General features: G+C 58.0%; 9 protein-coding genes across 9 annotated transcripts; 2 read left to right on the top strand and 7 right to left on the bottom strand.

Moving 5' to 3' along the window:
- Positions 1–1,099: 1,099 nt before the first annotated feature.
- Positions 1,100–3,423, bottom strand: SLS55_001023 (uncharacterized protein; the record flags this gene model as incomplete). Its single annotated transcript, XM_066772526.1, is given in 2 exon segments — positions 1,100–3,405; positions 3,417–3,423. The coding sequence occupies 2 exon segments, from the start codon at positions 3,421–3,423 to the stop codon at positions 1,100–1,102; spliced, it is 2,313 nt and encodes a 770-aa protein (XP_066637805.1).
- A 1,659-nt stretch (positions 3,424–5,082) lies between these two features.
- Positions 5,083–6,047, bottom strand: SLS55_001022 (uncharacterized protein; the record flags this gene model as incomplete). Its single annotated transcript, XM_066772525.1, has 2 exons — positions 5,083–5,780; positions 6,020–6,047. 2 exons carry the CDS (start codon positions 6,045–6,047, stop codon positions 5,083–5,085), a joined length of 726 nt encoding a protein of 241 aa, XP_066637804.1.
- Positions 6,048–6,624: 577 nt separating this feature from the next.
- GUT1_1 (Glycerol kinase) lies at positions 6,625–8,546 on the bottom strand (the record flags this gene model as incomplete). Its single annotated transcript, XM_066772524.1, has 4 exons — positions 6,625–7,006; positions 7,064–7,271; positions 7,367–8,355; positions 8,407–8,546. The coding sequence occupies 4 exons, from the start codon at positions 8,544–8,546 to the stop codon at positions 6,625–6,627; spliced, it is 1,719 nt and encodes a 572-aa protein (XP_066637803.1).
- Positions 8,547–9,890: 1,344 nt separating this feature from the next.
- FPS1_3 (glycerol channel) lies at positions 9,891–10,920 on the top strand (the record flags this gene model as incomplete). The annotated part of the gene is made up of 3 exons (XM_066772523.1): positions 9,891–9,895; positions 10,072–10,419; positions 10,488–10,920. The coding sequence occupies 3 exons, from the start codon at positions 9,891–9,893 to the stop codon at positions 10,918–10,920; spliced, it is 786 nt and encodes a 261-aa protein (XP_066637802.1).
- Positions 10,921–10,992: 72 nt separating this feature from the next.
- FPS1_2 (glycerol channel) lies at positions 10,993–11,368 on the top strand (the record flags this gene model as incomplete). Its single annotated transcript, XM_066772522.1, has 2 exons — positions 10,993–11,115; positions 11,204–11,368. The coding sequence occupies 2 exons, from the start codon at positions 10,993–10,995 to the stop codon at positions 11,366–11,368; spliced, it is 288 nt and encodes a 95-aa protein (XP_066637801.1).
- Positions 11,369–12,009: 641 nt separating this feature from the next.
- On the bottom strand, positions 12,010–13,993 carry SLS55_001018 (uncharacterized protein; the record flags this gene model as incomplete). Its single annotated transcript, XM_066772521.1, has 2 exons — positions 12,010–13,523; positions 13,579–13,993. The coding sequence occupies 2 exons, from the start codon at positions 13,991–13,993 to the stop codon at positions 12,010–12,012; spliced, it is 1,929 nt and encodes a 642-aa protein (XP_066637800.1).
- Positions 13,994–14,881: 888 nt separating this feature from the next.
- SLS55_001017 (uncharacterized protein) lies at positions 14,882–16,782 on the bottom strand (the record flags this gene model as incomplete). Its single annotated transcript, XM_066772520.1, has 2 exons — positions 14,882–16,497; positions 16,776–16,782. The coding sequence occupies 2 exons, from the start codon at positions 16,780–16,782 to the stop codon at positions 14,882–14,884; spliced, it is 1,623 nt and encodes a 540-aa protein (XP_066637799.1).
- A 3,497-nt stretch (positions 16,783–20,279) lies between these two features.
- Positions 20,280–21,592, bottom strand: SLS55_001016 (uncharacterized protein; the record flags this gene model as incomplete). The annotated part of the gene is made up of 2 exons (XM_066772519.1): positions 20,280–21,111; positions 21,174–21,592. 2 exons carry the CDS (start codon positions 21,590–21,592, stop codon positions 20,280–20,282), a joined length of 1,251 nt encoding a protein of 416 aa, XP_066637798.1.
- A 3,065-nt stretch (positions 21,593–24,657) lies between these two features.
- Positions 24,658–25,899, bottom strand: SLS55_001015 (uncharacterized protein; the record flags this gene model as incomplete). The annotated part of the gene is made up of 1 exon (XM_066772518.1): positions 24,658–25,899. The coding sequence occupies one exon, from the start codon at positions 25,897–25,899 to the stop codon at positions 24,658–24,660; it is 1,242 nt and encodes a 413-aa protein (XP_066637797.1).
- Positions 25,900–26,175: the final 276 nt, after the last annotated feature.

The raw sequence follows: 26,175 nt of genomic DNA, 5'->3' as shown, positions 1-26,175 counted from the left end.
ACAGCAAGGTGTGTCGTGGAGGCTGCCGACAGACGGGAGGAACGCCTCTTCCCCACTCTTAGTGGGTCCTTTGATGGCCAGCCGTGCCGAGAATCTGGGGTTACCCGGCGCACCCCGCAATCCCACCCATCGGCTTCTGCCAAAGACACTGACTGCTTCATGTTGCACTTGTCCTCCTCCCTCGTTTTTCTGCCCCAACCTAGCTTCGTTGCGACCGATCAACAAGCGTGGCGAATCGGTCTCACCTGCTTGATACACCCGGGACCATGGGAATGGACGTGAGGGAGCGATGCAGTCTAGATCTCCGGCACTCACGACTGCCTGTCATGCCGGCAGTTGCGACGCTTACCAGGTTCGTCGTGCGCCCTGGCGAGGTGATGCCTCTAACTGATGGCTCCCAAAACCGCGTCCGTCCGATTGGTCCTTCGGTCTGCGGGGAAGGTCCAATGCCTGTAGTAAGATCGTGACTCGAACCCCTTGAACTTATCAGTAGCTCGCAGGCATCTACAAAACAAGCCACCCAGGAGCCGACAGAGGTCGCAAATAGGCAAAAATGCAGATGTTCCGATAAGAGCTCTACATCATGGTGAGTCGCATGGGTAGTTGAATACAAGATCCGGACACAAACATAAGTTCTAGATACGCACATTTACGTCCTGATCTTGTACCCAACTGCCTACATGAACATTATGATGCGGCAGCTATGTAAGGCGGATGCGGGCGGGCAATTCCTTTTGTCACCCGCTGCGCCATCTCAAAACCACCGGCATCCAGAACTGTGCGCCGACCACCCACAACGGCCAACCCATGTAGCCTCTTGCGGGCGAACCCGGCGTCCCCCTCATCAGAAGCATCTTGACCTTTGCCGCCAGAGAGCATGGCGGTCTCGTCAAGCCATTTACACCATACCCGCTGCGGCAGGGCTTCGTATTTGGTGTGCTTTCCTCGAGGAATGAGCCGCTGTCGGCGCCAACACGAACCTCCCCGATCGGTGCGTGTCACCCAGGGCAGCTCCCAGAACACCCGGAGAGCGCTGACTGGCATCCCAATCTCTTAAAGTAGAGCAAGCTCATGCTCATCATAATGTTTCCCTCCTCTTTCAATAAACGTCCCAAGTTGAAACGCCTGTCACTCTGCCCTTCCGCCAATCCACACCGTGCTTGTACTCGGCTGCGATCGGTTCCTCATCGATACCACAATGATCCTCACCATCCCTGCCTCTGAACCACCCGAGTGCATACGTTCCCTTCTTCTTCTCCAGATTACGCGTCATGGCCTTGCTATCAAGCCTCTGCGTATCCACAAAGTTCACCAGCATGTTACTTTGATGGATGAATGCGAGCACAGACGAAATGCTACCGGGCTGGCGTGGCAGGAAGTAGTGCCTCCGCTTCGCATACACAAGACTGGCAACGACGCACAGGTAGACGAGGATACCAAGAGCCAAAGCGAATGACACCCAGAAGGATTTGAACGTTTCGTCCGTAGTGTAGCGGCTATCGTTGTCGTCGTCATGAGGGAGATCGTGGCCTTCACCAGAGATGAACTTCTTGCCATCGACCGAGAACGACGACATGCACACTGTCAAAACCTCGGTCATGATGGCGCCGACACCAACGGCAGAGACGAGGTAGTGGCGGTTGAAGAAGGCCTTGACGGGAAGGTAGCCAGGCATGGTGCCAGTGTAATCAAGGGTGAGGGTGCGCGGTGGCGCGTTGCGGCGCGAGAGGATGTAGAAAGGCTCGACGATGCGGACGTCCATATCGATCGTACCCCAGAGAAGCTTGATGATGGTGCCGATGGCGGTGAGGAGGAAGGGAATCTTCTCGGTGACAATGTTGGCGTCTGGCTGGAACAAGAAGATGGGCAGAAGGGCCATGACGATAATGATGCCGCAGATGTACGGGATACCACCTTTGAGCGTGAGCATGAGAGGATGGGGGTTCTCAAACTTCTCCGTCACTTCTGCCGTGCGCGTGTTGCGAATGTATTCTCCCTGCCACAGAGAACTTTTGTGGAGAATGTAGCGGCGGTGCGCAAGTTGCTTGTGGATGACGTGCGTTGGCGCTATGTCCAGTCCTTGGAAGTCTTGCAGAATGTGACTCTGCGTTGCCATGGTCGCGATGCCGGCGATGCCCTTTGGGTCGCTCAGCAAACCACTCTTTCTCCGAAGCTTGAGTAGGAGAAGCATGCCGCAAAACGCCACAGCGAACAAAGATGCCGACATTATGCGTGACCAGACGGGAACGATTCGGATGAACTTCTCGCCGCCTTCGCTCCTGTCATCCTTTTCTGGGTACATTTTTACGGATGCTGACTGCAGGACCGGAACAAGGCTGCCAGAGATGAGAGTTGCCAGAGACGAAAATAAGACCGCCCATTGCCGGTGGCGCGCTGCCCGTATGGGGATGAGATATGACAAGAAAGTCAAATAGTCCATGTTCAAGCTGGCGGATGCAGTGGCACCTCCAGGACGAGAGAGCTGATAGTAGGGTTCAAGCCGTTTGACTTCAAAGTCGGAGATCTGCCAAAGAATACCGTAGGATAGGAGGATGATTGTCGGTGCATATTTCCAGGTGAAGTAGTCCGTAAGGGAGATCTCCTGTGGGCTTTTAAATTTGAGAAGTCCGTCTTCGTCCCCTTTCCGCATTGAGATCTGGCAGAGCAGTTCCTGTACGACTCCAAGACCTATTGCAATGATGATAAGCATTGTGATCCACCACGAGCCCATTGACATCGGCCTCCAGGATGGCATATCGGGATCTGGAGGGAAGTAATAGCTCGTCTCCGACTGGCCGTTTGGTGCGTTGGCGACCCTGTCGATGATGCTGCGACGTTCGTACTCGGCTCCATCAAGATTGCTGAGATCGACCACAGGCGTCTCCACAGCTAGAATCTCCCCGAACTTTTCTGCTGCCTTTTGGGCTTCCTTGCGTTGTGCCTTGGCTGATGTCTGTCCCCTCTTGACCGTTGCCTGACGAACCGGCTCGGACGCGTCCAGAACTCCATGCATGCCGCTTCCCAGCTTGGTAGGCTTGCGGTCAATATTTCGTTTCTGACTCGCGCCATCCAAACCTGCGTAGGCGCCTCTTGTCTCCTGGTCTTTGCCGGACTCTTCCCCTACCGACATTTTCCGAAGCGCAATTGGGCCTTCGAACGCACTGATGTCGAAAGCAATGCTGTCACCATCGTTTTCCTCTTCAACGCCCATTAGTTTTGTTTTGCCCAGATCTACGCTTCCACTTTCATCGCCATCATCCAATCTGCCGTACCTCGATCGTCGTGATCCTCTGAAAGGTTTCAGCGAACCGAGCTTACTGAACAAGCTGGGCTGACGCGACGGCACAGGGCTGCTCTGGGTGAAAGAAGCTGGCACAGAGTCATAGGCGGTGGATGCAGAGAAAGCTGGTGGTGACGGTACATCGGGGACGGCGAATGAAGTCTTATCCGGCGAGGATACGGAGGAAGCATAAGAGTACCGTTGACGAGAATCGCGTCGCGTAGAAACCAGAGAAGGACGTTGAGGGCCGGGTGAGTCAAGATGGGGAGAAGGTGTTTCTTCGTGAATGGCGCAGCGGTCCGAGAACGGACTGTATCCTTCCGTCGCAGGAGAACCTGCACGCAGCGAAGCGGGCACGTTATCCATTGTTGAGGAAGCGGAGCGTGATGGTGTGCGAGGCTTCAGGCAGCGTGCGGTCCTCTCCCGAGAACGAGTGGACGTACAGTGAACTCAACGATTCTCTCAAGAGCAGTGAGAGAGGATCAGGTGAATGCTGAGGCTGCGGGGTCGGGAAGCAAACAAACAGCGGACCCGACCCGACAGGCGACAGCGACACAGCAGGTCCAAGGCATCCTTCCCGGGGTTTGGAATGGCGGGTACTTAGCGGTAGGATGGGAAGCGGCGCAGGTCCCCTCCAATCCCACGCAAGACCGACAGCCAGCCCCCAATAGTTGGTGCCCCAAGCTCTTGTGATCAGCGCTCTAGAGTCGTAGCGAAAGAGAGGCCAAGATGGGGGCCACAACGGCTGAGATAGGACGCTACCGGCAACATGGCGCGACGGTGGAAGCCATGCCGCGCCGGCAAGCGGGAGAGCTGAGTTCAGCATGTGTTCGGGCGCATTATTGGCAGCTGATTGCGACTCAGAGCGTTCTGGCAGCACGGCGAGTGCGAGTCTCGAGAGGGAGCGTTTTCCCGGAGCGGCTGTCGCGGCGCAAGCCATCGGGCTAAAGATAGGCCAGCTGGGCATTTCAGCCTTGCCCGACGGCCTTGCGTGCTGTCATGTAGCCGGCGCTAGGTGCTCGAAGCGGTGGAGACCCGCGGAGGTTGTCACAGCAGCGGCGGACGGAGGGAACGAATGGTTGAACAAGGGAGGGCAGGAGGTCACTCGCTTGCTGCCTGTTTACTGCAGTCCTCGCTCAGCCGAGGAAAACTCTTCTCGTCGTCTTCGCACACAAACCCCGCATCTCAACACCATCCTCTCGTCCCGTCCCGCCCATCGTGATGTGCACAGGGATTGCATGTCGCACTGATGTCTCCTGCACCTATGCAGTAAGCATCCCACCTGGCTGGTTGCTGGGTGATGGTTGGAGCTGACTCCATCTCGCGTCTTCAGCTCCAGCCTTATCCTCATCCGTAAGCCATCACCTTCCCCTCGTCACGCTATCCGTGCAGTATCATGATGATTCCTTTTATCATTCATTGTTTCAAGACGGAACGGAGGGGATTTTTCGTACTTCTTCCCTGTGAATGAGCCTTTCACGCTGACCTCTGCACCTTTCGAGTCGCCTCTGTTGCAGACCTGCCAACAGGGCGTATGCTGACAACCGAGACCAAGACCAAGATGATGACTCGCGCGACTCGAGTGGTTTTCTGAAAGACAACCTTGACGTGCCGCTCACATTGATATGCGTACAGATTCGATATGTAGTAATACGACACCGTTTCACATTCCGTGCATTAAGCTTTCCAATTGCAATGAACCACCCGGCGCCGCATATTGACATGTCCAGCTTTTCTTTTCCAGCCCGACCAGTAGCCATGGGCTCTCGATCGAGTATATTGCAGTACATAATAATCATCACCTACGAGGACTTGTTCCTCCCGCTGCGCCGGGGCTCGCCCGTCTCGGTGGCAGCCTTCTTGGGCTCCTTCTTCGGCTTGGCCTTCGCTGCTTGCTTCTTCTCGCCGTTCTCCGCCTTCTTGGGCCTACCGCGACCCTTCTTACCATTAGCCTCAGCCTCGGTCTTCTGCTGCTTGGCCGGCGGTTCGTCGTCTTGCTTGTCGTCGGTCTTTTCCTCGGACTTCTTCTTTTCCTCGCCGTTGGTCTCCTTGGCCTTCCGTTTGTCGCCCGGCTGCGCCTCGTCGGTCTCCTTCTTCTCTGAAGTCTTCTCTTCTTCCTTTTCATCCTTGGCGGGCTCCTTCTTTTCCTCGCCCTTGGATTCATCCTTGTCTCCCTCGGCCTTCTTCTCGCCATTGGTGGCCTCCTTCTCCGCCGCCTTGTTCTCCTTGTCTTCATCCTTCTTCTCCTCCTCCTTGTTGTCCTTGTCGTCATCCTTCTTTTCCGCCTTCTCCTCGGAGCCATTGGCCTTGCTCTCGAGCTCGAGCTCGGAGGCTTTCTTCACAACATCGTTGCCGGGGCGCTCGATGTGCACGGCGGGGTTCTCGGGATCGGCGTTCTTCTTGATGGTGTTGCCCTTGTTGGACTCGATGGCGATCTCGCCCTCCTTGGCGACCTCGGCGACGGTACCGCCGGGCGCACCACCGCCCCACTTCCACGACACTGCAGTCGCAAAGCAAAACACAGGTCAGCGACAGGGTTTTCGCAGGCTTCGGACAGGACAAAGAAGAAAGGATGGGTTCGGGTTGTTTGGCTGACATGCGCGGCGGCGCGCGTACTACGTCATCGCACGGCCCGGGGAACGGGCAGGCGCCGGGGTAGACGCGTGCAGACGCGAGGGCGCGTGCATGAAGGGGTGCGCTTCGGGCAGTCGCGACTGGGTATGCGATTGGACAGCCTACCTTCGTCGCCCTTCTGGAGCTCAGACATGGTGATGGGCGTTCGGAGCTGAGGGAGCTCGAGCTGCTAGCGCTGCGACAGCTGAACAGGCGCGGATGGGCGGCAAATGAGAGTGAGGGTGGTCGCAGGGCGGATGCGACGATGGACGAGGGATGATTGATGCGCGCGCAGGTGTGGCCGATGGGAAAGGAGAGAGAGGAGTCAAATGGTGTGATGTTTGGAGCTGGGAAAGACGGACGGCTGCTCGGAGACTTGAAGCTCGCCGGGCGATCGATCGAGGACAGCCTCTGGTTGGCTGGCGCAGAGCCAGCGTCATGCCCAGAGCAGCCGTCCACGTGACAAGGCTAGCCGCTGCGTCCACTGCGTCCACTGCCCTCTCTCCTCGGCCCCAACCACCCGTCCACCTCCTCTCTCCAGCCCGTCGCCGCTTTGGCGCTCGCGGTGGCTGGCTGTCTGACTGCGTCGCCGCGGCACGTTGCTGCAATTGGCTGCCAGCAGCGTGTCGCGCTCGGGCAACGGCGAACGGGCTGCACGTTTCAGCAGTGGAGCTAATCACGAATAGACTCGAATCATGGACGCCGAGCTCTCCATACTTTCTATCGACAACCTACAAGTGGCTGCGCCGGGCGTTCCGGAGCCTCTTGAGGCTCTGCAGAATCTCAATCTTCCTCAGCTCCATCTGCAAATCCTCCTCGTCCATGCCGTCCAAATCAATGTTGCCGTCGCTGACGGCCGAGTCGATGCGTGGCCTGAGTTTCGGAGCCTCAGGTGTGGACAGCGGCTTACCCGGCACGTCAACCCAGCCTCTGCATTTCTCGACCGCCTTCGTCCAGGCCGCGAATTTCGCACCCCGATCGGCGGCTGAGGTCGACGGCTCGAAGACAGTGCCGCCGGCCCGATTGACGTCGCGCAGCTCGGCGAAGCTGCGCCAAACCCCCGTCGCCAGCCCAGCTGCAATGGCCGCGCCGAGCGCTGTGGTCTCACGCATCCTGCAGCGCACCGCATGTCAATGGCGCGTTCCTCAATGCGACTATCAGCATACGTACTTTGGCCGGTATACCGGAATGCCGATGGTGTCGGCTTGGGTCTGCATGCAGAGATCCGAGTTCGACATGCCACCGTCGACAGCTAATTCGGCAAGAGCGTGGCCGCTGTCGAGCTGCATGGCATCAAGAATGGCCTTTGTCTGGTAGCAAGTTGCCTCCAATGTGGCGCGGGCGATGTGGCCCTTCTTCGTGTTGAGCGTGATGCCAACTGTAGGTTTGTTTTCGTCAGTCGTCGTGTTCTCTCAGCCCACGCTAGGTGAACCTGCAGCTACAATGAAAGGCTGGAGGCGGTTGAAGACTTACACATTGTGCCCTTTGCATCGTCGATCCAGTACGGGGCGAAGAGGCCGCTGAAGGCCGTGACGAAGACGACCCCTCCATTGTCCTCCACCGAAGTGGCGAGATCATTGATCTCTGGGGCCTCATTGAAGAGGTTGAGGTTGTTCTGGAGGAACTTGATGCCCGATCCTGCCACTGCGATGCTACCCTCCAGCGCATACACTGGCTTACCGTCGAAAACGTATGCGATCGTGGCCAGAAGTCCATGTTTGGAGATCACAGGTTTGTCGCCCACGTTGTACAACAGGAAGCAACCTGTTCCATAAGTGTTCTTGGCAAGGCCCGGCGAGAACCCCTTCTGGCCGACCAATGCGGCCGACTGGTCTCCCAGACAGCCTGCAATGACGAACCCCTTCAAGGCTCCCGACGTCAGCGTCCCGTATGCCTTGGCATCGATGCTGTCGACAATCTTAGGCAAGTGCACCTTGGCCCTGTTCAACTGAAAGAAGTCTAGCAATGTATCATCATAACGCAGGCTCGAGATGTCCATGAACATGGTTCGCGAGGCGTTAGTGGCATCAGTCACGAAAACATTATTGGCAGGCCCTCCGTTCAGCTGGTACACCAGCCAGGTGTCCACAGTACCGAACGCCAACTTTCCCTCGTCGTATGCGGCCTTGACGTCGGGAACATTCCAGAGCATCCACAACAGCTTCGCGGAACTGGGGTACGTGGACAATGGTAGTCCACAGATTTGCTGAAGTTTGTCCGCCCCAGGCCGTTCCTTGAGCTCACGCACCAGCGCCTGGGCTCGCGTGTCGGTCCAGACGATAGCATTGTAGAGCGGTTTCCCCGTCTCTCGGTCCCACACCACAGTCGTTTCGCGCTGGTTCGTGATGCCGACCGCTCTGATCTGCGAACGGCTATACCCTTGGGACTCGAAGGACTTGACGGCTTCTTCGATGCAGAACTCGACGCTGGAGACAATCTCCAGAGGGTCGTGCTCATGCCAGCTGAAGGTAGTCAGGGCTTGCTTCAAGAAAAGGATCTAGACGCTGTCATACCCAGAGTTTGGAAAGTACTGTGTGAACTCCACCTGATGCGAAGCAACCAGCTCCCCGGACGGATTGAAGATCAGGAAGCGGGAGCTAGTTGTCCCCTGGTCGATCGCACCAACAAAAATCTCTTCGTAGTTGCTGTTCATTTTCAGGTCGGTTGGGATTCAGCGATACGGGAAAAGGATTGAAAGAGCAATGCTACAACAGAGAGCATCTTGGGGCAAGAGCAAGGTGACGAGTATTAGAGGGCAGTCGCAAGCCACAATAGAGCCCAGTCGACTCTGGAATCAGCGAGGTGCGTCGGACGAACATGCCCGAATCGCGGGTGTTCGCCCAGGACTGATTGGTCAAGGATCAGGTAGGATCAACGGTTCCCCGCAAAGCTTGGCGCCAACCCTATCCGAATCAGCTCTCTCTCATGGGCATGCGTTTGACATGGTCGCATGCCCCGGCTCAGCGCGGCATTAATCCACAGCCGGGCATAAACCCGGACGTATCTCAGTACTGTAAGCTCACAAATATGACCTTCTCCGCACCCATCCGCCCGGGAAACCGCCATTGTACGACCACCGCGTGGCTCCTGACTGTTCTGGACGCATCGCCGCTGCCATCAGCTCCTCTCCCTCCCAGCACGCCTGCTTGAACGCGTTCACAGCATCCATTACCTCGGCAATGTGGTCGGGGCTTCTTGCACTACCCAGCGGCTGAATCATATCGTCTGGCCGCCTTGTTCCAAAGACCTTGTTCCAGGCCACCACTTTGGCACCGCTCTAATGTCCAGTCTTGGGTAAACGGCTTGCGGCTGCTCGAAAAATCTTATGCTATCTGTCACACAGACCTGACAAGAGGGATTACGCAGTCCAGCTTCTGAAAACGAACACCTGCAGGTCAGGGTTCTGTCAGCCTGGTCTGCGGAACGTCAAGGGGCTCTCTGAGTGGTGAGGGCAAGTGATACGGATTGACGGGTCGAAGAATCACAGCCCAGAGGTTGCCACGACCTGCACCCCCAACCCACCCGGGAAATCATCTCCATCACGCCACCCAGTGATGCCGTTGGTGTGTGTCGTAGTCATCCTCCTTCCCCAGACAGCTAACGCCGTGGAATGGGAAACGACAGAGGAGGGGCGAAGTAACGCTGTCCAATTACCTGGCCTCAACGCCGCGAACGCATTATCTGACTCCCTCGTCTTACCCCTCCCTGTATCTTGTTTTCCCCATGGCACAGGTTACATCAACCGCCACCCCAGGCTCTCACAGCATCCGCTCTCGGATGTTGGCGCCATCACCGTTGGCGCCGCGGCATCCAGGAGGTCGCGTTGACGAATGGTGGTGCCTTTCGGAAACTGTCTACTGGTCGTCTGGCGGCTGGCCTTGCTGTCGATACGATTGCCGGTCTCCGGCACCACCGAGGCGCAAGGGCAGGACTGGCTTGGTATTACTGATGGTGCGGGGGAGAGGTCTTTGGATGGTTCGCTTTGGCAGACAGCGGGATGTTGTGTGATGGCTTTATAAACTGCAGACGCTGTCCCCTCCAGATCGATCGCGGCTATTGAATCCAAAAGACGTCCCCTTTTCAGGTCATTTTCACTCTGCTCTTGTGCCCTTGGCTTTCCCCTTGTCTGATTGGATTACTATGGCGCCGCACCATGATGGAACCCCTCTCCATGCCAGGGAGGACTCCGGGTTTGGTGCCATTCATGTTGAGGATATAGCGGCGCCGGCCACCAGGACTCAGAAGTATCAGCCTTCCAAAGGCCAGGAGCCCCCGCCGAAGACTGACAGTGAATATGGCGTTGACCACAAGATCGCCATTGAGGCCAGGAGTGACTCGGACGTTATCGTGGAACAGGATGTCCGGCCCACTCTCCTCTGGAGCCGGATCAGGCGCATCCACAAGGAAGCCTTCTCAGAATTCCTTGGCACTTTCGTTCTGATTCTCTTCGGCGACGGCGTCGTGGCCCAGGTGGTCCTCTCCGGGGCCGAGAAGGGAGACTACCAGTCCATCTCATGGGGATGGGGGTGAGTGTTCTTTTCCCCTACTCCTGTCGCACCGAAGTGATGTATGTCCCCTGACCTGCCGCCCACAGACTCGGCGTCATGCTCGGTGTATATTGCTCAGGCTACTCGGGTGGCCACATCAACCCGGCCGTGACTTTCGCCAACTGCGTCTTCCGCAAATTCCCGTGGCGCAAGTTCCCCGTGTACGCGGTCGCGCAGGTGCTCGGCGCCATGTGCGCGTCGGCCGTCGTCTACGGCAACTACAACTCGGCCATCGACAACTACGAGGGCTACGGCGTGCGCACCGTGCCGGGCTACTCCAACACGTCGAGCGCCGGCATCTTCTGCACCTACCCGGCCGAGTTCATGACCCGCACCGGCATGTTCTTCTCCGAGTTTGTCGCGTCCGCCATCCTGATGCTCGTCATCTTCGCGCTCAAGGACGACGACAACATCGGCGCCGGCCCGCTGACGCCGCTCGCTTTGTTCTTCCTCATCTTTGGTATCGGCGCCTGCTTGTAAGCTGCTCACCCATCCCCTTCATCAGTGTCTTCCACCCCGCATGCTTGCACGTTGCTGACCGTGACGTGCGCGATGGCCAGCGGCTGGGAAACCGGCTACGCCATCAACCTTGCCCGCGACTTCGGTCCGCGCCTGATGTCGTACATGCTCGGCTACGGGCCCAACGTATGGAAAGCGGGGAATTACTATTTCTGGGTATGTCGTCCTCCTCCTTCTCCAACACCGTCGCAGAAGCAGGATGTGATTGAGCGATGCGTGTTGACGAAGTGCGCGGCGCGTGCAGATCCCGATGGTCGCACCCTTCATCGGCACCACCTTCGGCGGCTTCCTGTACGACCTCCTCCTCAACGACGGCGACAGCCCCGTCAACACGCCTTGGGTCGGCTTGAAGCGCCTGGTGCCTGGAACGCCGGGGAGGAGTCGCCGGAGAAGAGAGAGTCCGGTATAAACAATTGTGGGTCAGAGCGAGCTACACTGGAGGCATGATACAGCGGTATAGACTGCTGTTGTGAAACTGTCACTGGTATGCGATGAGCACTTCTTGAAAGGCTAGTTGTAGGACCCAACATATGTTTGATGAGGTTGTGCAAATGGGCGAGGGATGTTCCTGTTCCCGTTCGACCACGCTGTGCGTATGCGGGGGCACAGTGGGTTGAAAAGGAGAAATAAAGACTTGACTTTTCATAATGTGCTTGAGTCCATCCTCTATGGACTTACCGGTACGGCGATCAATATTCTTGAGAAAAATCTCTCGGCGTTCCACGTGCGTTGCATTCTTCAGACCTTTAGTCCCTTGCGTTAGAGCCTCGATCTGCACGGCCATATCCATGATCTTTGCCAAAGCATCTGTGAAGCTCGCCGTCGGCTGCCTAAGCGTTGCGTCATTGCGGTCAAGAAAGGAAGCTGATTATCATGTGCTGTAGATGCTCCACGATGAAACACACTTATGGCCGCCATTCCTTCGAGACTTCACGCAACTCACATACGCACTGAGACCACCCCACCACCATATGTCTCATTCTCATTCATCTACGTATCATTGCATCAAATCTTTGGTATCAAAAAGGAAAGGATGGAAATCGCCAATCTTCAATGCGCCGGCACCTCCACCAACTGCATCCCACTCCCCAGGTCCCCCATCCGCACACGCACCTTCTTCGCCACCTGCTCCATCTGGCCCTCATGCGTCACCTCCCCGCGATACTTGGCCACCTCTTTGCCGTCCAAGCCGTGAAACAGCAACGCCAGCGGATTCCCCTTCCAGATGTGAAATCCGCTCCTTCCCACGCTCTCCACGATGGTCGCCACCAGGAACACGGCCGTCAACGCCAACAGCACGGCCGGATACGCCAGCCACGGCCACCGCACGCTCACGCACGTCACCGTGTGCTTGGCGACGCCGCGGGCGGGCGCGCTGTTGCTCTCGTCGCCGTTGCGGCGCATGTTGGCCGTCATGCTGTCGGCCATGCTGTCCCAGATGCGCGCGACGAGCTCGAGGCTGGTGTTGCCGGCGTTGTACAGCTGGCCCAGCCACGGCGGGTCCGACTCGTCCACCTCGGGCGCGTACCAGACGGAGCCGGAGAGGAAGCCCGGCAGGAACTCCTGCGCGCCGAGCGTGTTGAGGTACCAGAACACGCACTCCTTGGGCAGGTGTGCCGCCGACGTGTTGCCGGGCAGCACGCCCCACGTCTCGAAGGTGTTGGTGGCGTTGGGCTGCTTGAACTCCGACGCGTCGTGGTAGACGCCGTCGATGAGGCAGGGCATGGGCGCCGCCGTGTAGCTCGACCACGGCAGGTCTATCGTTTCGCGCGTGACGGGCGAGGTGCCGACGAGCGTCTCGTGCGGCACGCCCTGCGTGACGTTGAGCTGGTACGTACGCACGCACGGCGAGAGCGAGCACTTGTACGCCGCCGTCTGGAAGTCGGCGATGGACGACGACGACGAAGACGACGACATGGTCGGGGCGCCGGGGAAGGTCAGGATGTCCGTCGCCACCAGCGCCGTCTCGTTCCACGTGGTGCCGTAGACGCTGTTGTTGTTGCCCGAGCCCATGACCATCATGACGGGGTACGGCAGCGTGAGCTGCAGCCCCGACGGCAGCGTCCAGTTGCACGCCGTTGTTGTTGTCTTGGAGTCGATGCACGTTCTGTTGATGGCTGCCGAGTTGTCCTCACAGTAGCTGCACATGCCGAGCGTCCTATACTCGGGGTACGTGCAGTTTCCAGTGCCGCACGCTGGTTCGACGCCCTGGAAAGAATTGTACGCACCCTGGTAGAGCGCGGCCTGCATGGGGAGGTCCAGAGTGGTCATGCCGGCGCCGACGTGGGCTCCGGTTGCGGTGTAGTTGTTTGTCCGCAGGATGGATGCAGCCTCGCTGGCCTCGTCCTGTGCGCAGGAATGATATCTGATGACCTGCTGGATGAAGGGGTCGCTTGCCACTGCCAGCACGGTGATGATGGCGCCGAGCGTTGCGATGTTCTGAACGTGGAGGTAGCGAATGAACTTGAGGGATCCCCAAAGCCCTCGGCTCGCGTGGTCGAATCTCGCGATATCGTGGAGCGGACGGGCTTCCTTGTACCATGACCATTTCAATTGGCTGACAGCTGGTTGGGGTCGCGTTAGTCGAGTCGCCACGCAAACGGGTGGGCTGGCACGCACCTTCGGCAACCGGAATCATCATGGTGGCCTTGAGAATCACAGCGAACACGGATATCAGGGCGTTGATGGACACCCTAAACGGCCAGTCCGGGAGAGGACGTCCATCGTGCGTTGCAAGCGTGATGACAATTGCAGCCAGAGCAATGAGAGAGATGATGTACGCCAGGATTTCCGTGAGCCATCTTCCAAACCTGCCTGCAGGGGACAAAGAGCCCGTTTGGCTGCGGCGGTCCGCATCCTTCTCGACGACATCGTTTGCGGGCGCCTTGGCCTGGGTTTGGGTCGAGTCCGAGTCTCTGGCAGACAAGCTTTCTGGGCGGTCGCCACGGCGGCGATCGTCGGAGTAGGGCCGCATCTCGTACTGGATCTCGGGCGCCGCGGCGGCTTCGGAGCCGTGAACGGGGTGGTAGCTCATGATTGCGAAGCGATCCAGGAACCGGCCGGTGTTGGCGGAATGCTGCTCTATCGGCTCGGCGGAGACGACGCAGCGGAGAGAGGTACCATGTTTAAGAGAAAAGCGGCCCATTGAGCCTACAACGTGGGGCTGTGCGCATTTGGGGGCCGAGATCCATGTTCGACCAACGAGAGGCCTTAGACCGCCGGGTGGCGGACCCTAGCAAGGGGAACATGGCCGGTCTGTGGTACTAGTAATCCTTCAGTTGCCAGCGGGTGTTGCGGTCAAACATATCCAAGAAGCCGCGCCTGCAAACTCGATCAAAGAGAGCGAGGATGCTGTGTTGGGTTAGGCGTCCTGTCGAGAGCCACACGATGAGCTGCTGCTGTTACTGCGTTGTGGCTGGCGTTCGCCTTCTGCCGCGGCTAGGTACTCACAGCATGCCGCAAGAGCTCCACATGCCGTTTCTTGTGCTTGTGGAGAGGCCATTACTGATCGTCGCCGCTGCGCACGAATGGGGTGTTTGGCGTTGATGGGGTTGATGGAAGATCGCAGGCAAGGGACTCGTTTTGGCGGCGCTAAGTTTAGCTGATTAATGGCTGGCCTGCGCGTTGGTACCAGCACAAAGGTCGACAATACCTGCAACCCAAACAGAAACAAGCAGCTTAATATATACGTCCATTCTTTCTTATTATGGTCTCTACAATTACAGTGTCATCACTCTAACCTATCCTTCTCAAAGTGTACCACGCATGCCCGCCACTCTTGCTGCAGTCACTTTTCCGTTCTATCTTCTGCAAGCCTTTGTGATATCGTCAATTCTACAAGAGCATCAAGACCAGCAGACAAAGGTAAAGAACAAGGGGGTAAACCGCACCAACACCACCACCACCACGACCAGGTCCCACTCTACCCCAACCTCTCCGGCACACTCCTCCTGTAATCATACTCATCCCCTGACGGCGGCAAAATGGCGCTCCTCCTCCTCCTCTCCTTGACCACATCCTCCCTCACCACATCCCTACTCCTCTCCCTCACCCTCTCCCTCTCCCTCGGCTCAATCATCGACATCCTCTCCCGCCTGGGCGGCCCCTTACTCTTACTCCTCGCCCTACCACCGGCTGCAGGTCGTCTCTGCTTCGTCCGCGGAGGCCACATCACAAACTCATACGCCTCCGGGTCGCGCTCCGCTAGAAGCTCCCTCTCCAACCTGCTCAACGGCGCCTCGGGCAAGACGCGCGTACTGACGGGTGAACGCGCATCGTCGATGCCGCTGCGCAGGCGCCAAAAGACGTCCGGAGGAGGTCCACCACCACCACCACCGCCACCACGATGATGGTCGTGATCGGGGGGATACTCGACAACGAGTCGCCAGTCATCGACCAGTGACTCGGGGTCGTATCTGCCCTTGTCCTCCACGCCGGGGCCTCCTAGCCTCCACCTCGTGCGGACGCTTGCATGGACATACTCACACGTGTCCCTTAGCGGCCTGCCGGTGCTGCGTCCCGTGTGCGGATCCGTCGAGGTGTACAAGCCCGGTGTGCGTTTCGTGCTGCCGGCGAGGCTGTAGATTCCCGCCGACGAGTTGGGGATTTCGCCGAAGCTCCAAGGTCGCGGCGGCGACTCCTTGCGCTGTCGCTTGTAGAAGCGGTCGTTGGCCTCTTCCTGGTCGAAGACGTACTTCACCTTGAAGTCCAGGAAGGGCTGTAGCTGCGACACCATCCACGCAAGCGTGACGTTGGCCAGCTGTTGGTCGTCGTAGCCGCCGCCGACGTTGCTGTGCACGCCCGGGAACCACACCTGCCGTAGCACCGTCCGGGTGTTGTCGCGGGGTTTCTCCCAGAGTGCTGGTGCGAAGGACGCTCGGCGCTCGTCCAGCGCCAGCGCCTGAAAGGCGTAATCAACGCAATTGGCGAGCTTTGTGTCGAAGAAAGACATCTCCCTGGATTGCATAGGCTGTAGTCCCACTCTCGTGAGCCAGCCGACTCGCGGAGCACCCAGAGAGCCGACGGTATCCCATACGCCGATAGCTTTGACCCGGACGCCTAACGTTGTCATCCCTCTCGCTTCCAGCTCATGTCGGTAGGCTGGGTCGCTCGCATTGGGCTTGTTGGGGAACGGAATATCCGGGTTGCGGTCCTTGTAACTGCGATCTCGCCGGTGCTGTACATCGTCGAATATTGCTACAAAGGCTCCCAGACCTTTCTTCGTCAACACACCTATCTGATCTATCAAGCCTGCGATACTACGCGCAGTGAACGCGCCTCTCGAGAATCCGATCAGGTAGATTTCATCACCAGGAGAGTAGTTGTTGCTGAGGAATGAGTAGGCCTCGCGTACGTTTTCCTCTAACCCACCCCCTGTTGAGCCGCTTATCACTCGATTGACAACGTTGCCACGAGATCCAACTCCGAAATGGTAGTAAACAATCTGAGGGATCCTGTCTTTCGACATTGGTTTGATCGCTCGAGATATTCGCGTCACGTTGCTAGGGACGGCCAGTTCGCCATTCGCCATACCGTTGTCTGAATTCAGCCATGTACCTGTCTTTCTCATCAGCAAACAAACAAGCATCACCATCATATCCTCCAGTGTTCAGTCACACGTGTGAGGCCATCGATGGCTCACCAACACACTCCCTCAGACGCACAGCACTCCCAAAAAAAAAAATTAAAGAGAATACGAAAGGTGCAACCCAATGACATCGCGGAGACGCCCCAAGGATCGAGAAATGGGGATGGGAAGACGAACGATAGCAGGGATGATATGAGGGTCTACAGTAGGACAACAATGGGGATCTTACTCACCATCACAAGCCACGATCAGTCTCTTAAACGGCGGCGGGCTATCGGCACCTCTCATATCCAGACTGGCCTTTCGCCTGACCCTGCTTTTACTCCTCGCTCTGCTCTTAGTCCTCACCGGCACCGGCACGATCTGTTCCACAATCTCAATCTCCTGCGGCTGGCTCCTCACCACCACGACACCATCATCCCGCGTATATGCATACTCGTCTTTTGCCGACGCTGACCCCGGCCTATCACCGTAGTCATATACCGAGGCACGACCGCCACTCGCGGGAGAATTCTTCCTCGACACAAGCGCGCCGGCGTGGCTCGGATGTACACTGGCGGGCGGATTGACCGCCATGCTCTGGTTTTGCCTCGCGCGATCGGAAAGAGGCGAGGAACGTTGGTGGTGGTGGCGCTCCTCAATAACGTCGATAAATTCTTCCCTCTCTCTCTCTCTCTCCCACCCCCGGTCTCTCACATCCCTCACGGACGCCGCCCGCCCGGGCGGCGATGGTGCGGGTGCGGGTGGGTGCGACATCGGGGGCGGCGGCACATTCAAGATTTCCTCCCTGACGAAGCTCCTCCGTGCGCTCGAGGGAGGCGGGCTGCGGCTGTGGCGCCGCTCACGCTCTCGTTCAACCAAGCTTTCTTCGTCATCGTACACGACCTCGATGTCGTAATCATTGGGGGGACCCCGGTGCGGGGTGTCATACATTGACTGTGCCCGTGGTCTGGCAGACGTGTTGCTCCTCCTAGCAGAGACATTTTCGTTGCTGCCGCGCGGGTGGTGAGGTTGATGATCCATGCCGACGTATTCGTCGTCATAGTAGCGGTGGTGCGAGTCTCGACCGGGTGGAGGGCGCGAGTAATCGCGGTAGTACTCGCGCGATTCGCGGTCGGGCATGATTTCGCTTGATTCGTCCTTTTTTTTTCCTTTTTTTATTTTTATCTTCCTCTCGTTTCCGGATCCGTGGGTTGGTTCGTGACTATGCGCAGGGTAACCAAGATTAGGCTGCAGTGCGTCTCAGTTTTTATTTTTGTTTTCTCTGCTTGACCGTTTGGTTTCCTCTTTGGTTCGGGACGGCTCCGTTCGGGAGCGCGGCGACAGATTTGGTTGGTTAGGCCGGTGTGGTTGAACGGCGATGACTGGCGTTTGTTGCCCGGTTTCCTTTCCTTGGTTCACTGGCGCTGGCCTGACCGGAGACGTCAGGTGTTTCCCTGTTGGCAAAGGCTCCGTAGGGCTGGCTAGACCGGACTCGCAGGCCGTGGACGAGTTGGCGTAACAGCAAACCCCTGTGCGTCGCTGCTGCGGTTGATGCTGTTTCTGCTGCTGGTCGCGTGCTTGGCTTGCTACCCAACGACCGAGGCGCTGCAACGTATCCCGGACATCGGCGGCGACGAGAGGACGCGACCCAGCATTAGCCGGATGGTTTGGCGAAGGAGGCCGCGCGTGGGAGAGCCCCCCGACTGGTTGCAGAGATAGGGACCCAGACGGGCTAATGGTGGTGGTGAGTCTGCGATGATCAGGCAGCAAAGCAAGGAAAGCAGCAGGGCTGACAACAGCCGAGATGATGGGCGCGGGATGGGGAAGGAGCAGGCAACGCGCTTCCCTGTGGCAGTTTCGAGGACGAGGGTCTCGCGCGCGGGCGAAAACAGGATTGGCAAGGACACCTACCCAGTCACATGGCCCTCATGGTGGGTGAGCAGCCCTGCGCGCCAGCTGCAGCGACAGAGAAGAGAGCCAACAGCAGCCGTCGAACAAGAAACCCCTCCAACGGCACGCAAGGAACCCTCACGCGGCAAGGCGCCTCGTTCCATTCCTTTGGGATCCCTCACCGGGTATCAATCAGCGCTGCAGTTTGGAGTTTAGCTCGCCCTACAATTCGCATGCCAAACTCCCCTTCCCTCGCGAGTTGGGCGACACGACGTTTGCTGCGCCGCAGGCCCTCTGGACTGCCAGCGTTGCCTTCACTCCCTGCCCTGTGATTCCAATACGTGTTTGCCCGCACCTCGTCGTAGCCGGGGCCACACGAGGCTGCTTGCCTGCCCCCGACCGCAACTTTGCCTCTAGATGCTAGCGCCTGCATCATTAGGTTGGGCTTGTAGGTAAGGCTGCTATGCGGCTCATCCGTGGGGTGGTAGTGCCCTAACTAGGCAGCATCCTGTCTAGCGATTGGCGGGCCTGTGGCTCCCGGGCATCAGCCTAGTCGTCGGGCGGTTCGCGTCATAGTCTGCTGGCGCTGGCATAGTGGGTTGCATAAGATTATGACCACCTACCTCCCTCGTGGGCGGAGGAAGCAAATGTCCGGCGCCGTGGGCGCCAGGTTCGAGGTCCGAAACCATACAATTGCATCCAGCCACGCGATGCAACTACCCACGCTGCTGAGATGTTTTGGGATGGAGGGATGCTTTTGCGACCCGCTATGGTGCCGCCGCCGGCTGCGCACTGGCAGCGCGACAGCGCCAGGACGGTAGCCGAGCGTCATTCAAGGGTCTCAGGGTCTGAAGACCCTAGCTTTTTCTGGTCGCCTTGCCGCGCCCGAAGGCAAGATAAGCAAACGCAAGACGATACAACGATCAAAGGCGGTGGGGTTGGCGGCGTGGGATTGATTGATGATCCGAAGGAAACCGGCAGCACAGGCAGGTGCTTGGCCAGTGACTCAGTTGATGACTCCATGATCCGCCTGCTGCTCTCCTGAAGATCATCCACACGAGTCCATGCCCACCCAAACGCGCATCCCCCAGTCAGCCCGGAAGCTCAATCGCTCACTCTGATTGCTCTGGTTTCAACGGCCCCCATGTCGCTCAGCTCGTACGTACCCAGCACAGCGGTTGATTCGTCGGGCTCGCCCCGGATCCTCCAGGCTACACTCCCGAACTTGTTGGCGCCGCGAACGCAAGTGGACCTTTGCGCATGTGCGCCCACGTACGTACCTCTGACGCCCGAAGCACCCATCACAGCATATACAAACATGGCGATTTCTGCAGTAGCAAATGAAAATTCCTTTTGTGTCTAACTAAGGCGTCCCAACACCCCCCTCTCTCTCTCACGTCACCCGTACACGTATCAGAACAAGGGGGGGCTATTTGCCCAGCGCCGACATGATCATCCGTCCTCGCCTTAGTCTCATGTGAGCTAATTCTACACTTTCAATCCCACCATCACAACAGATACACAGGCCGTCCAAAAAAATCAATTTTGCGCCTCACCCTTCATGACATGACTGGCTTGACTAAGCAAGCCCTGCAGCCAATTCTTCGAGCAGAATGATCAAGGACTCATGCGATACAGCAAATCAGCGCTATGCCACCCCAGGTTGGACGCCACGTCCAGCAGAGAAAGTAAGAAAAATGGTGAGAAGAAAGAACATGAGGAGAAAGAGAGATGGTATGAGATACAAGAAGTCGAGCTGAGAGGCCGTAGATAGAGACACTCTGAAATGATAAAGGAAGTCCGTTTTGACCCCATACGCCTAGAGGTCTTTTGAGATCTCAACCCTGAAAAAGTGAAGTGGCTAGTAATCGCCGAGCAGATCGTCCAGCTCATCCAGTTCGATGGACTCCGGGTTCTTCCAGTCAGACCAAGCCCAGTTATCGTCATTGACGACGCGAACGTCTTCCATCGCATCCGGCTTGTGGTTCAGCTGGTGATCGACGGGCTTGAGCACAGGACTGCTGACACCGAAATCCATGGCCGAGGAGTCGCTCTCGACGCTCTGGCCGAAAAGAAGTGCCGCAGCTTCCGAGTTGCGTAGTGCCGCGCTCTCCTCGCTCTCGGGCTCATTCGCAAGACGAAGGTTTTCGTCTTCGGTGTTGTTCGGCAGAGCAGGAGCATCCGACATGTTCGATTTCTCCGACTGCTGGCTCCGATTGCGCTGCTGCAGCGAGGAAGCCGTGGCAGTGAACTCCCGCTCATCTTTCTCCAGCGGCGGGCTGGCAGCGCGCCTGTTGTGTGCAATGTTGGTCGGGGGAACGTCGCGCATCAGCGAGCTGCGACCGGAAAAGGTCGTTGTGTCGCTCTCGCTGTCAAGCTCTGGGGAGGAAAGATCGACTTCAGGCGAGGGAGACATTGCGCAGCGGCTCCGCCTGTCGCGCTCCTCCTCTTCCGAGTCATCCGCAGCCGAAGAGAGGGACGGCGATATTATGCGCGACGCAATGTTGGCGCTTGCTGAAGCCTCGTTGGGCTCGGGGATGGGCTGGTGGGGACTGGTAGTGAGAAAGAAGTAGATGCGCTTGGGGTGGGTGCCAACAAGCTCTCTTCCCACTGGGCATGGCGAAAGAGCGGTCCAGGGACGACGAGTGTAGGCCCCCATGCGCGACGAAATTATGGCACAAGGATTTGCGGAGCTGGTTCATTCGTTAGTTAATGATATTATTTGGGGGAGTGAAATGCAATCGCGAAAACGTACCTCTCGACGATAGGCAGCTGCGGGGCAAGCACTGCGGCGAGCTCCTTGAGAAGATGCGGGCGGTTGCCGGTCTCCTCAAGCTGTTTTATGACGGCCACGACGATGTCATCATTGATTCCCTCGGTGTCGATTTTGGAGACACCCTCAGCACCTGGCGATGGGGGCGGAGTGTTCTCCACGGGCCTGCCTGTGCCCTTCGAGCGCTCGTCGCGAAATTTGGGCGGCGCGGTTGTTGGCGGGCTGACGGGTGCGGGCGATGCGCTCGAGGTGTGCGATCGCTTGATTTTCTTCTGCGGCGGTTGTTCGGATGCGGGCGTCGTCGAGGGCGGTGAACGGTGCGACGAGGATCGCGAGCTGTTTGGCAGCTGGATTCCGAGCATCGGGAGCGACAGCGACTTTCTCCTGGTGTTGTAACCCATGGTGAAGGATTTCTGGGATTGCAAGGCGGGGTTTACGGTGTCGAAGGGCGGCGGCGAAATGTCGCGCGAGCGAGACAACAATGGCGAGGAATTGTTGTGGCTATTCCTGAAAAATGGAGGCCGCTGGGGAGGCGGTGGTAGGGGTCGTCCTATTGGGTGGCGACCAGGGGGCTGCGGCGGAATGTGCGCTGGGCGGGAATAGGCTGCAGTGATGCAAAGAGACGATGGCCGGTCAAACGCGACGTGGTACAAGCCAAGCGCAGTGCTGGACGATTTGGGCGTGGGCTAAGCGGGGGGTGCTGAGGATGCTTGAGATGATGTTGCGTCGTACGTTGGTCCTGCGTCAATGCGGGCGTGAGGCAGGTCGTCGATCGAGCAGCCGTTGCCAGCAACAGTGAGCTTCAAGAAACGCAGGGCAAGGGCGCCAAATTACAGAGCGCGTATGGTACAGGGTGCAGAGTGCTTGGAAGAGTGAAGGCAAGAGACAACGACACGGTAGAGTACAGGCAGCGGCGGTGACGATTGAGGCGGCAGCTGGTGGTATGGGCCGGCGATGGGCAGTGAAAGATGGAATGGGTGTGCCGTGGACAGGCAGGCCGCGATGCTGGTACTAGCGCCCTAGTGCGAGAAGGGGCAAGGAAAAAAACGAAAAAAACAACGAACCCTAAAAACGCCGAAAAAGACTTGACGACGCCGCCTGAAGTTCAGACCCTGTGAGTGCTGGACTACTCCACTCCCACCGCAATTGCTCGCCGCCGTGCCTGCGCCTGCCCGAACCACCCAGCCTGCACCTGCCCGAATCGCCCTGCCACACTGCCCTTGCAACACCTCATGCGGTGCTCTCGGGGCTCGGCCGATCGAGCAGCTGAACGTACGCGAAATTGCGCACCGTTTTTTGCTCTCTTGCCTAGTGCCGGCTCTATTCAAGGATCGCCCTTCACATTCGGGTATGGCGAGAGGTCCAGTTGGCCGAGCCCTGTGGGCCCGAGCGCGACGCCTGTGGCCTGTCTTGGCCTGTCTTAACCGTGACGGCCGGCAACGCGCATGCGACCGCCAGCCACGGCCAGACCCACGCCAACCTGGGCTGGCGGCCATAACTTGCGGACATGACGAGGTCTCGGCGCACTACCGGTGAGAATTATGTATTCAGAACCGCGCTGCAGAGCGCTGTGGAGGCACGTTTCAGCACTCCGCAGCGAGGGGGCATGGAGCTTCCATCAACATGCGACCCGTCCACCTTCGTCGCTACGAGCAACCAGCCCCGCGCGTTCCGGCCGTCATCCACGCCTCGCCAGCCGTCAACGACGTCAGGGCGCGGCTGGGAGCGCCAGCGGCTGAGCGGCGGCAAACGCACGCAAAACACGCCGTTTGAGGACGGGCGGCGGCGAACAGGCCTCCCCGACAGGCCGTCGAGACCGTTTCTTGAATGCGCCAATGACGGGCCTTGGATTTGCTGCTCCTGATTCGGGCCGGCGCAGTGCGATCCCTCGCTTGTCCGCGGCTACTGCAGTGTGGCAGCGCGCCTTGCGTAGCACGGAGTACTACTACTCCTGCAGGAGGCAATCCCGCCGCTTGGCTGTGGGCGCAGATTTCCCCGGCTGGGCTAACTGCTTTTTTCTGCCTCTTGGTTGTCTCATGCTGCCTGTCGTCGATCTCGTTATGCATGCATGCATTGCAGACCGCTCTCTGGTCCCCGTCCTCTGCCCGAAACCATAGCAACAGCGTCAACACCGCAACTCTGGCCTGCCGTGTGCGCTGGCAGCTGCGGAGAATATTCCTCACCACCTCCACTCGCGGCTCGCCTCTGCGAGCCGCTTCCGTCGTGCTCCTATCAGACTGTCCAGGCGAATAGGCCCGAATGACGATCCTCGGACGATTTTGCAAGATGACGGAAGTTGCGGGGGACAGAGGGGTGGAGGGGTCGCCGACGACGCAACTGCTACGCCACGCCGAACTTCCTGCGATTGCTGTGCTCTTCTGGAGTTGCTTTTTGGGCCGCGTAGCTCATCGTCCGTCGCTTCAGCTCAACTATGGTTCGACTAGCCGTGGATCTCATGCCCATCCCTTCCTCCCGCCCCTCCACATGCTTGGTTGCAAACAACATCTCCTGAGATCCCCGCTGGCCCGCCGCGCAACGTGAGTGGTAGGATCCGAACTTCCGCACGCGGCTCATGGCTCGTGGCTCGACCAGGTTGGTGACGCCACGCTTTTCACCATGGCGCCCATTCGTCAATCGCTGCAGCTGCTGCGAAAAAGGTTCGAGGGGCCAGCCGCTCACGACTGAATTGGCTGCGGGACGTTCAGGGATGCTGCTTGCATGCGTTCAACTGGTGTTGGACTACTCCAGTCGATGTGCGTGAGCGTTCTGGGGGGCATTCCTCTCGCTTCTGGTCTTGTTACCTTGACTCGCTGACAATACACTTTGCGATCGATCACCAGCTGGGAAATCGGTTTGTCCCGCATCCGCCACGGCCTTCAAACACGAGACTACCCCGTCTTTCACAATGGTCGCGAGTCACCCTCAGTCGCGTTATCTGCCAACGTACTATGTCCCAGATAGGATATGAGCTTGTGAAAGGTTGCGGAAATGGCTCCTGGAACATCGACGCAGGAAGCTCACACTTCCCGTCTGGTCGAGGTTAAAGTTTTCCGCGATAATTATAGACATGAAGGTTGTCTAAAACCTTCACCATTCAAGGTGTTCTACCCGTTCCAGGGTTTGAAGCGACAATTTGTCGAAGCGACGTGTGTAGTGACATTTGATAGACCTTGGAAGCAGCCTTCCGGACATGTTGATCTTGATCCATCTGATGTCATTGGGCTGAAATGACGTACAATTGCCCCTTATCAATCGCGTCCATGTTGCGATTCAGGTCACAGCGGGGTGCAAAGAGTTGAGCGAGCCCACTGAGATATTGCTCTCTATTTACATGGGCAGATGAATCCTGGGTCTAGATGCATATGTACAGTCTTGAAGCCTACGTCTGCGTCCAGACACTTGCTTTGACTGCCCATGTAGATGGGCTCATGTTTTCTGCAACCCATTGTGAGGTCGGGCAGTGTCGTTATGACGATCCCCACCCTCCAAACCAGCCCCCGAACCAGCCGCCTTTTCCTGCCTCGGCCTCTGTTCCGCCCTGCTGCTTTGCCTTGCTTTCTGATGACTTCCGCAGTGCCGCTTCCGCCAGCGCCTTTTGGTCTTTCCGCAGTTCGACCCACCATGTCGTGCCAAAGTGATACCAAGGTCTGTCGATCTGGACAACCTCCAGCCCACTGCGTTCCACGATAGCTCCGATATCTTTATTCCACCAGCAGCCGTGTTTGTCTGCGTGCCCTGGGGCTGCTTTGTCCAAAAAGGTGTTCAACCAATCGTGAGACGCTTTCCCGTGCTCCAACAGCAATATTCTCCCATCCCTCTTCAGCACTTCGTCCATACGCTGCAGCAGCTTCTCCGGCTCCGACGTAGAGCACAGCCCCATGGTCTGTACGATGGTGTCGAACTTGCCCACCTCCTCAACCTGACCCGAGGTCTTCTCCAGCCTTGGGCCGTCAATGGGCTCGAATGCACTCTGCGCCCTGAAGTCCACAGGCCCAATCTTCTCCTTCAAGCCGACCATGTTCTTGTTCCTCATTTCATTCTCCCTCTTCAGCTCTTCCCACTTCTCCCTCGCCACCTCGAGCATCGGCTTGCTCTGATCCAGCAGCACCAAGCTCCTCACTTTCCCCCAATCGTAGAACCTCGTGTTTCTGCCAGTCCCTGCACTGACCTCGAGCACGTCGCCGCTCGCCGCGGACACGAGCTTCCTCCGCAGCCTATCCAGGCCGAGCGTCTTCTCCGTCGCGCCGATGTCCTCGTCGTACGTCGCCGCCGTGCGGTCGAACCGGTCCGACACGTCCGCGGGAACCGGGTGTTCCGGCTGGTATGGGTGCAGCATCGAGTAGCCTACGGACGCAAAGTAGAAGGCGATGCCTGCACCGACGACGCCGGCGCCGATGAGCGGTACGCGTCGACTGCGTGGGAGCGGCGGCGGCGGCTTCTTCGCATTGATGGCGGCCTGTATGGCTTCGATGCGCGGTGCCCGGGTGCGCGGCGCGTAGGCAAGCGTTTTGGGCTTCGCATTGGAGGGCTTCACATTGGAGGGCTTCGCATTGGAGGGCTTCGCATTGGAGGGTTTTGCATCGGAGGCCTTCGCATTGGAGGTTTTCGCATTGGAGGTCTTCGCATTAGAGGGTTTCGCGTTGGAGGGTTTCGATGCTTTCGCGGGCCCCTTCTTGGGCGGCGGCGGGCCTGCGGATTTGCTGCCCATGATGGACGGTACGACTGGCCTTGATGTGAGTCGGTGATTCGGCCTGAGTGAGCTGTCAAGCAAAGGTTTGAGAGCTGTCGGCTCAAGGTCGGTTCGCTTGCCCCAGCGCTTAGCTCGTTGGACAAGCAACGTAGGTAGTAATAGGCAGCTAGAGAGTTGATATAGACATATAGAATTAAAACCACATCAATTGCGTCCCGACATGCTCTTCTACTCCCCCTATCATGCTACAGTAATACATTAACTATGGTTGGAGCTTCGAGAACTCGCAGATGC

Source organism: Diplodia seriata, assembly GCF_021436955.1.
Source record: "Diplodia seriata strain FDS-637 chromosome Unknown scaffold_1, whole genome shotgun sequence".
Taxonomy (NCBI): domain Eukaryota; kingdom Fungi; phylum Ascomycota; class Dothideomycetes; order Botryosphaeriales; family Botryosphaeriaceae; genus Diplodia; species Diplodia seriata.
The sequence above is the reverse complement of the archived record's forward strand: the minus strand, read 5'-3'. Positions and strand labels throughout refer to the sequence as shown.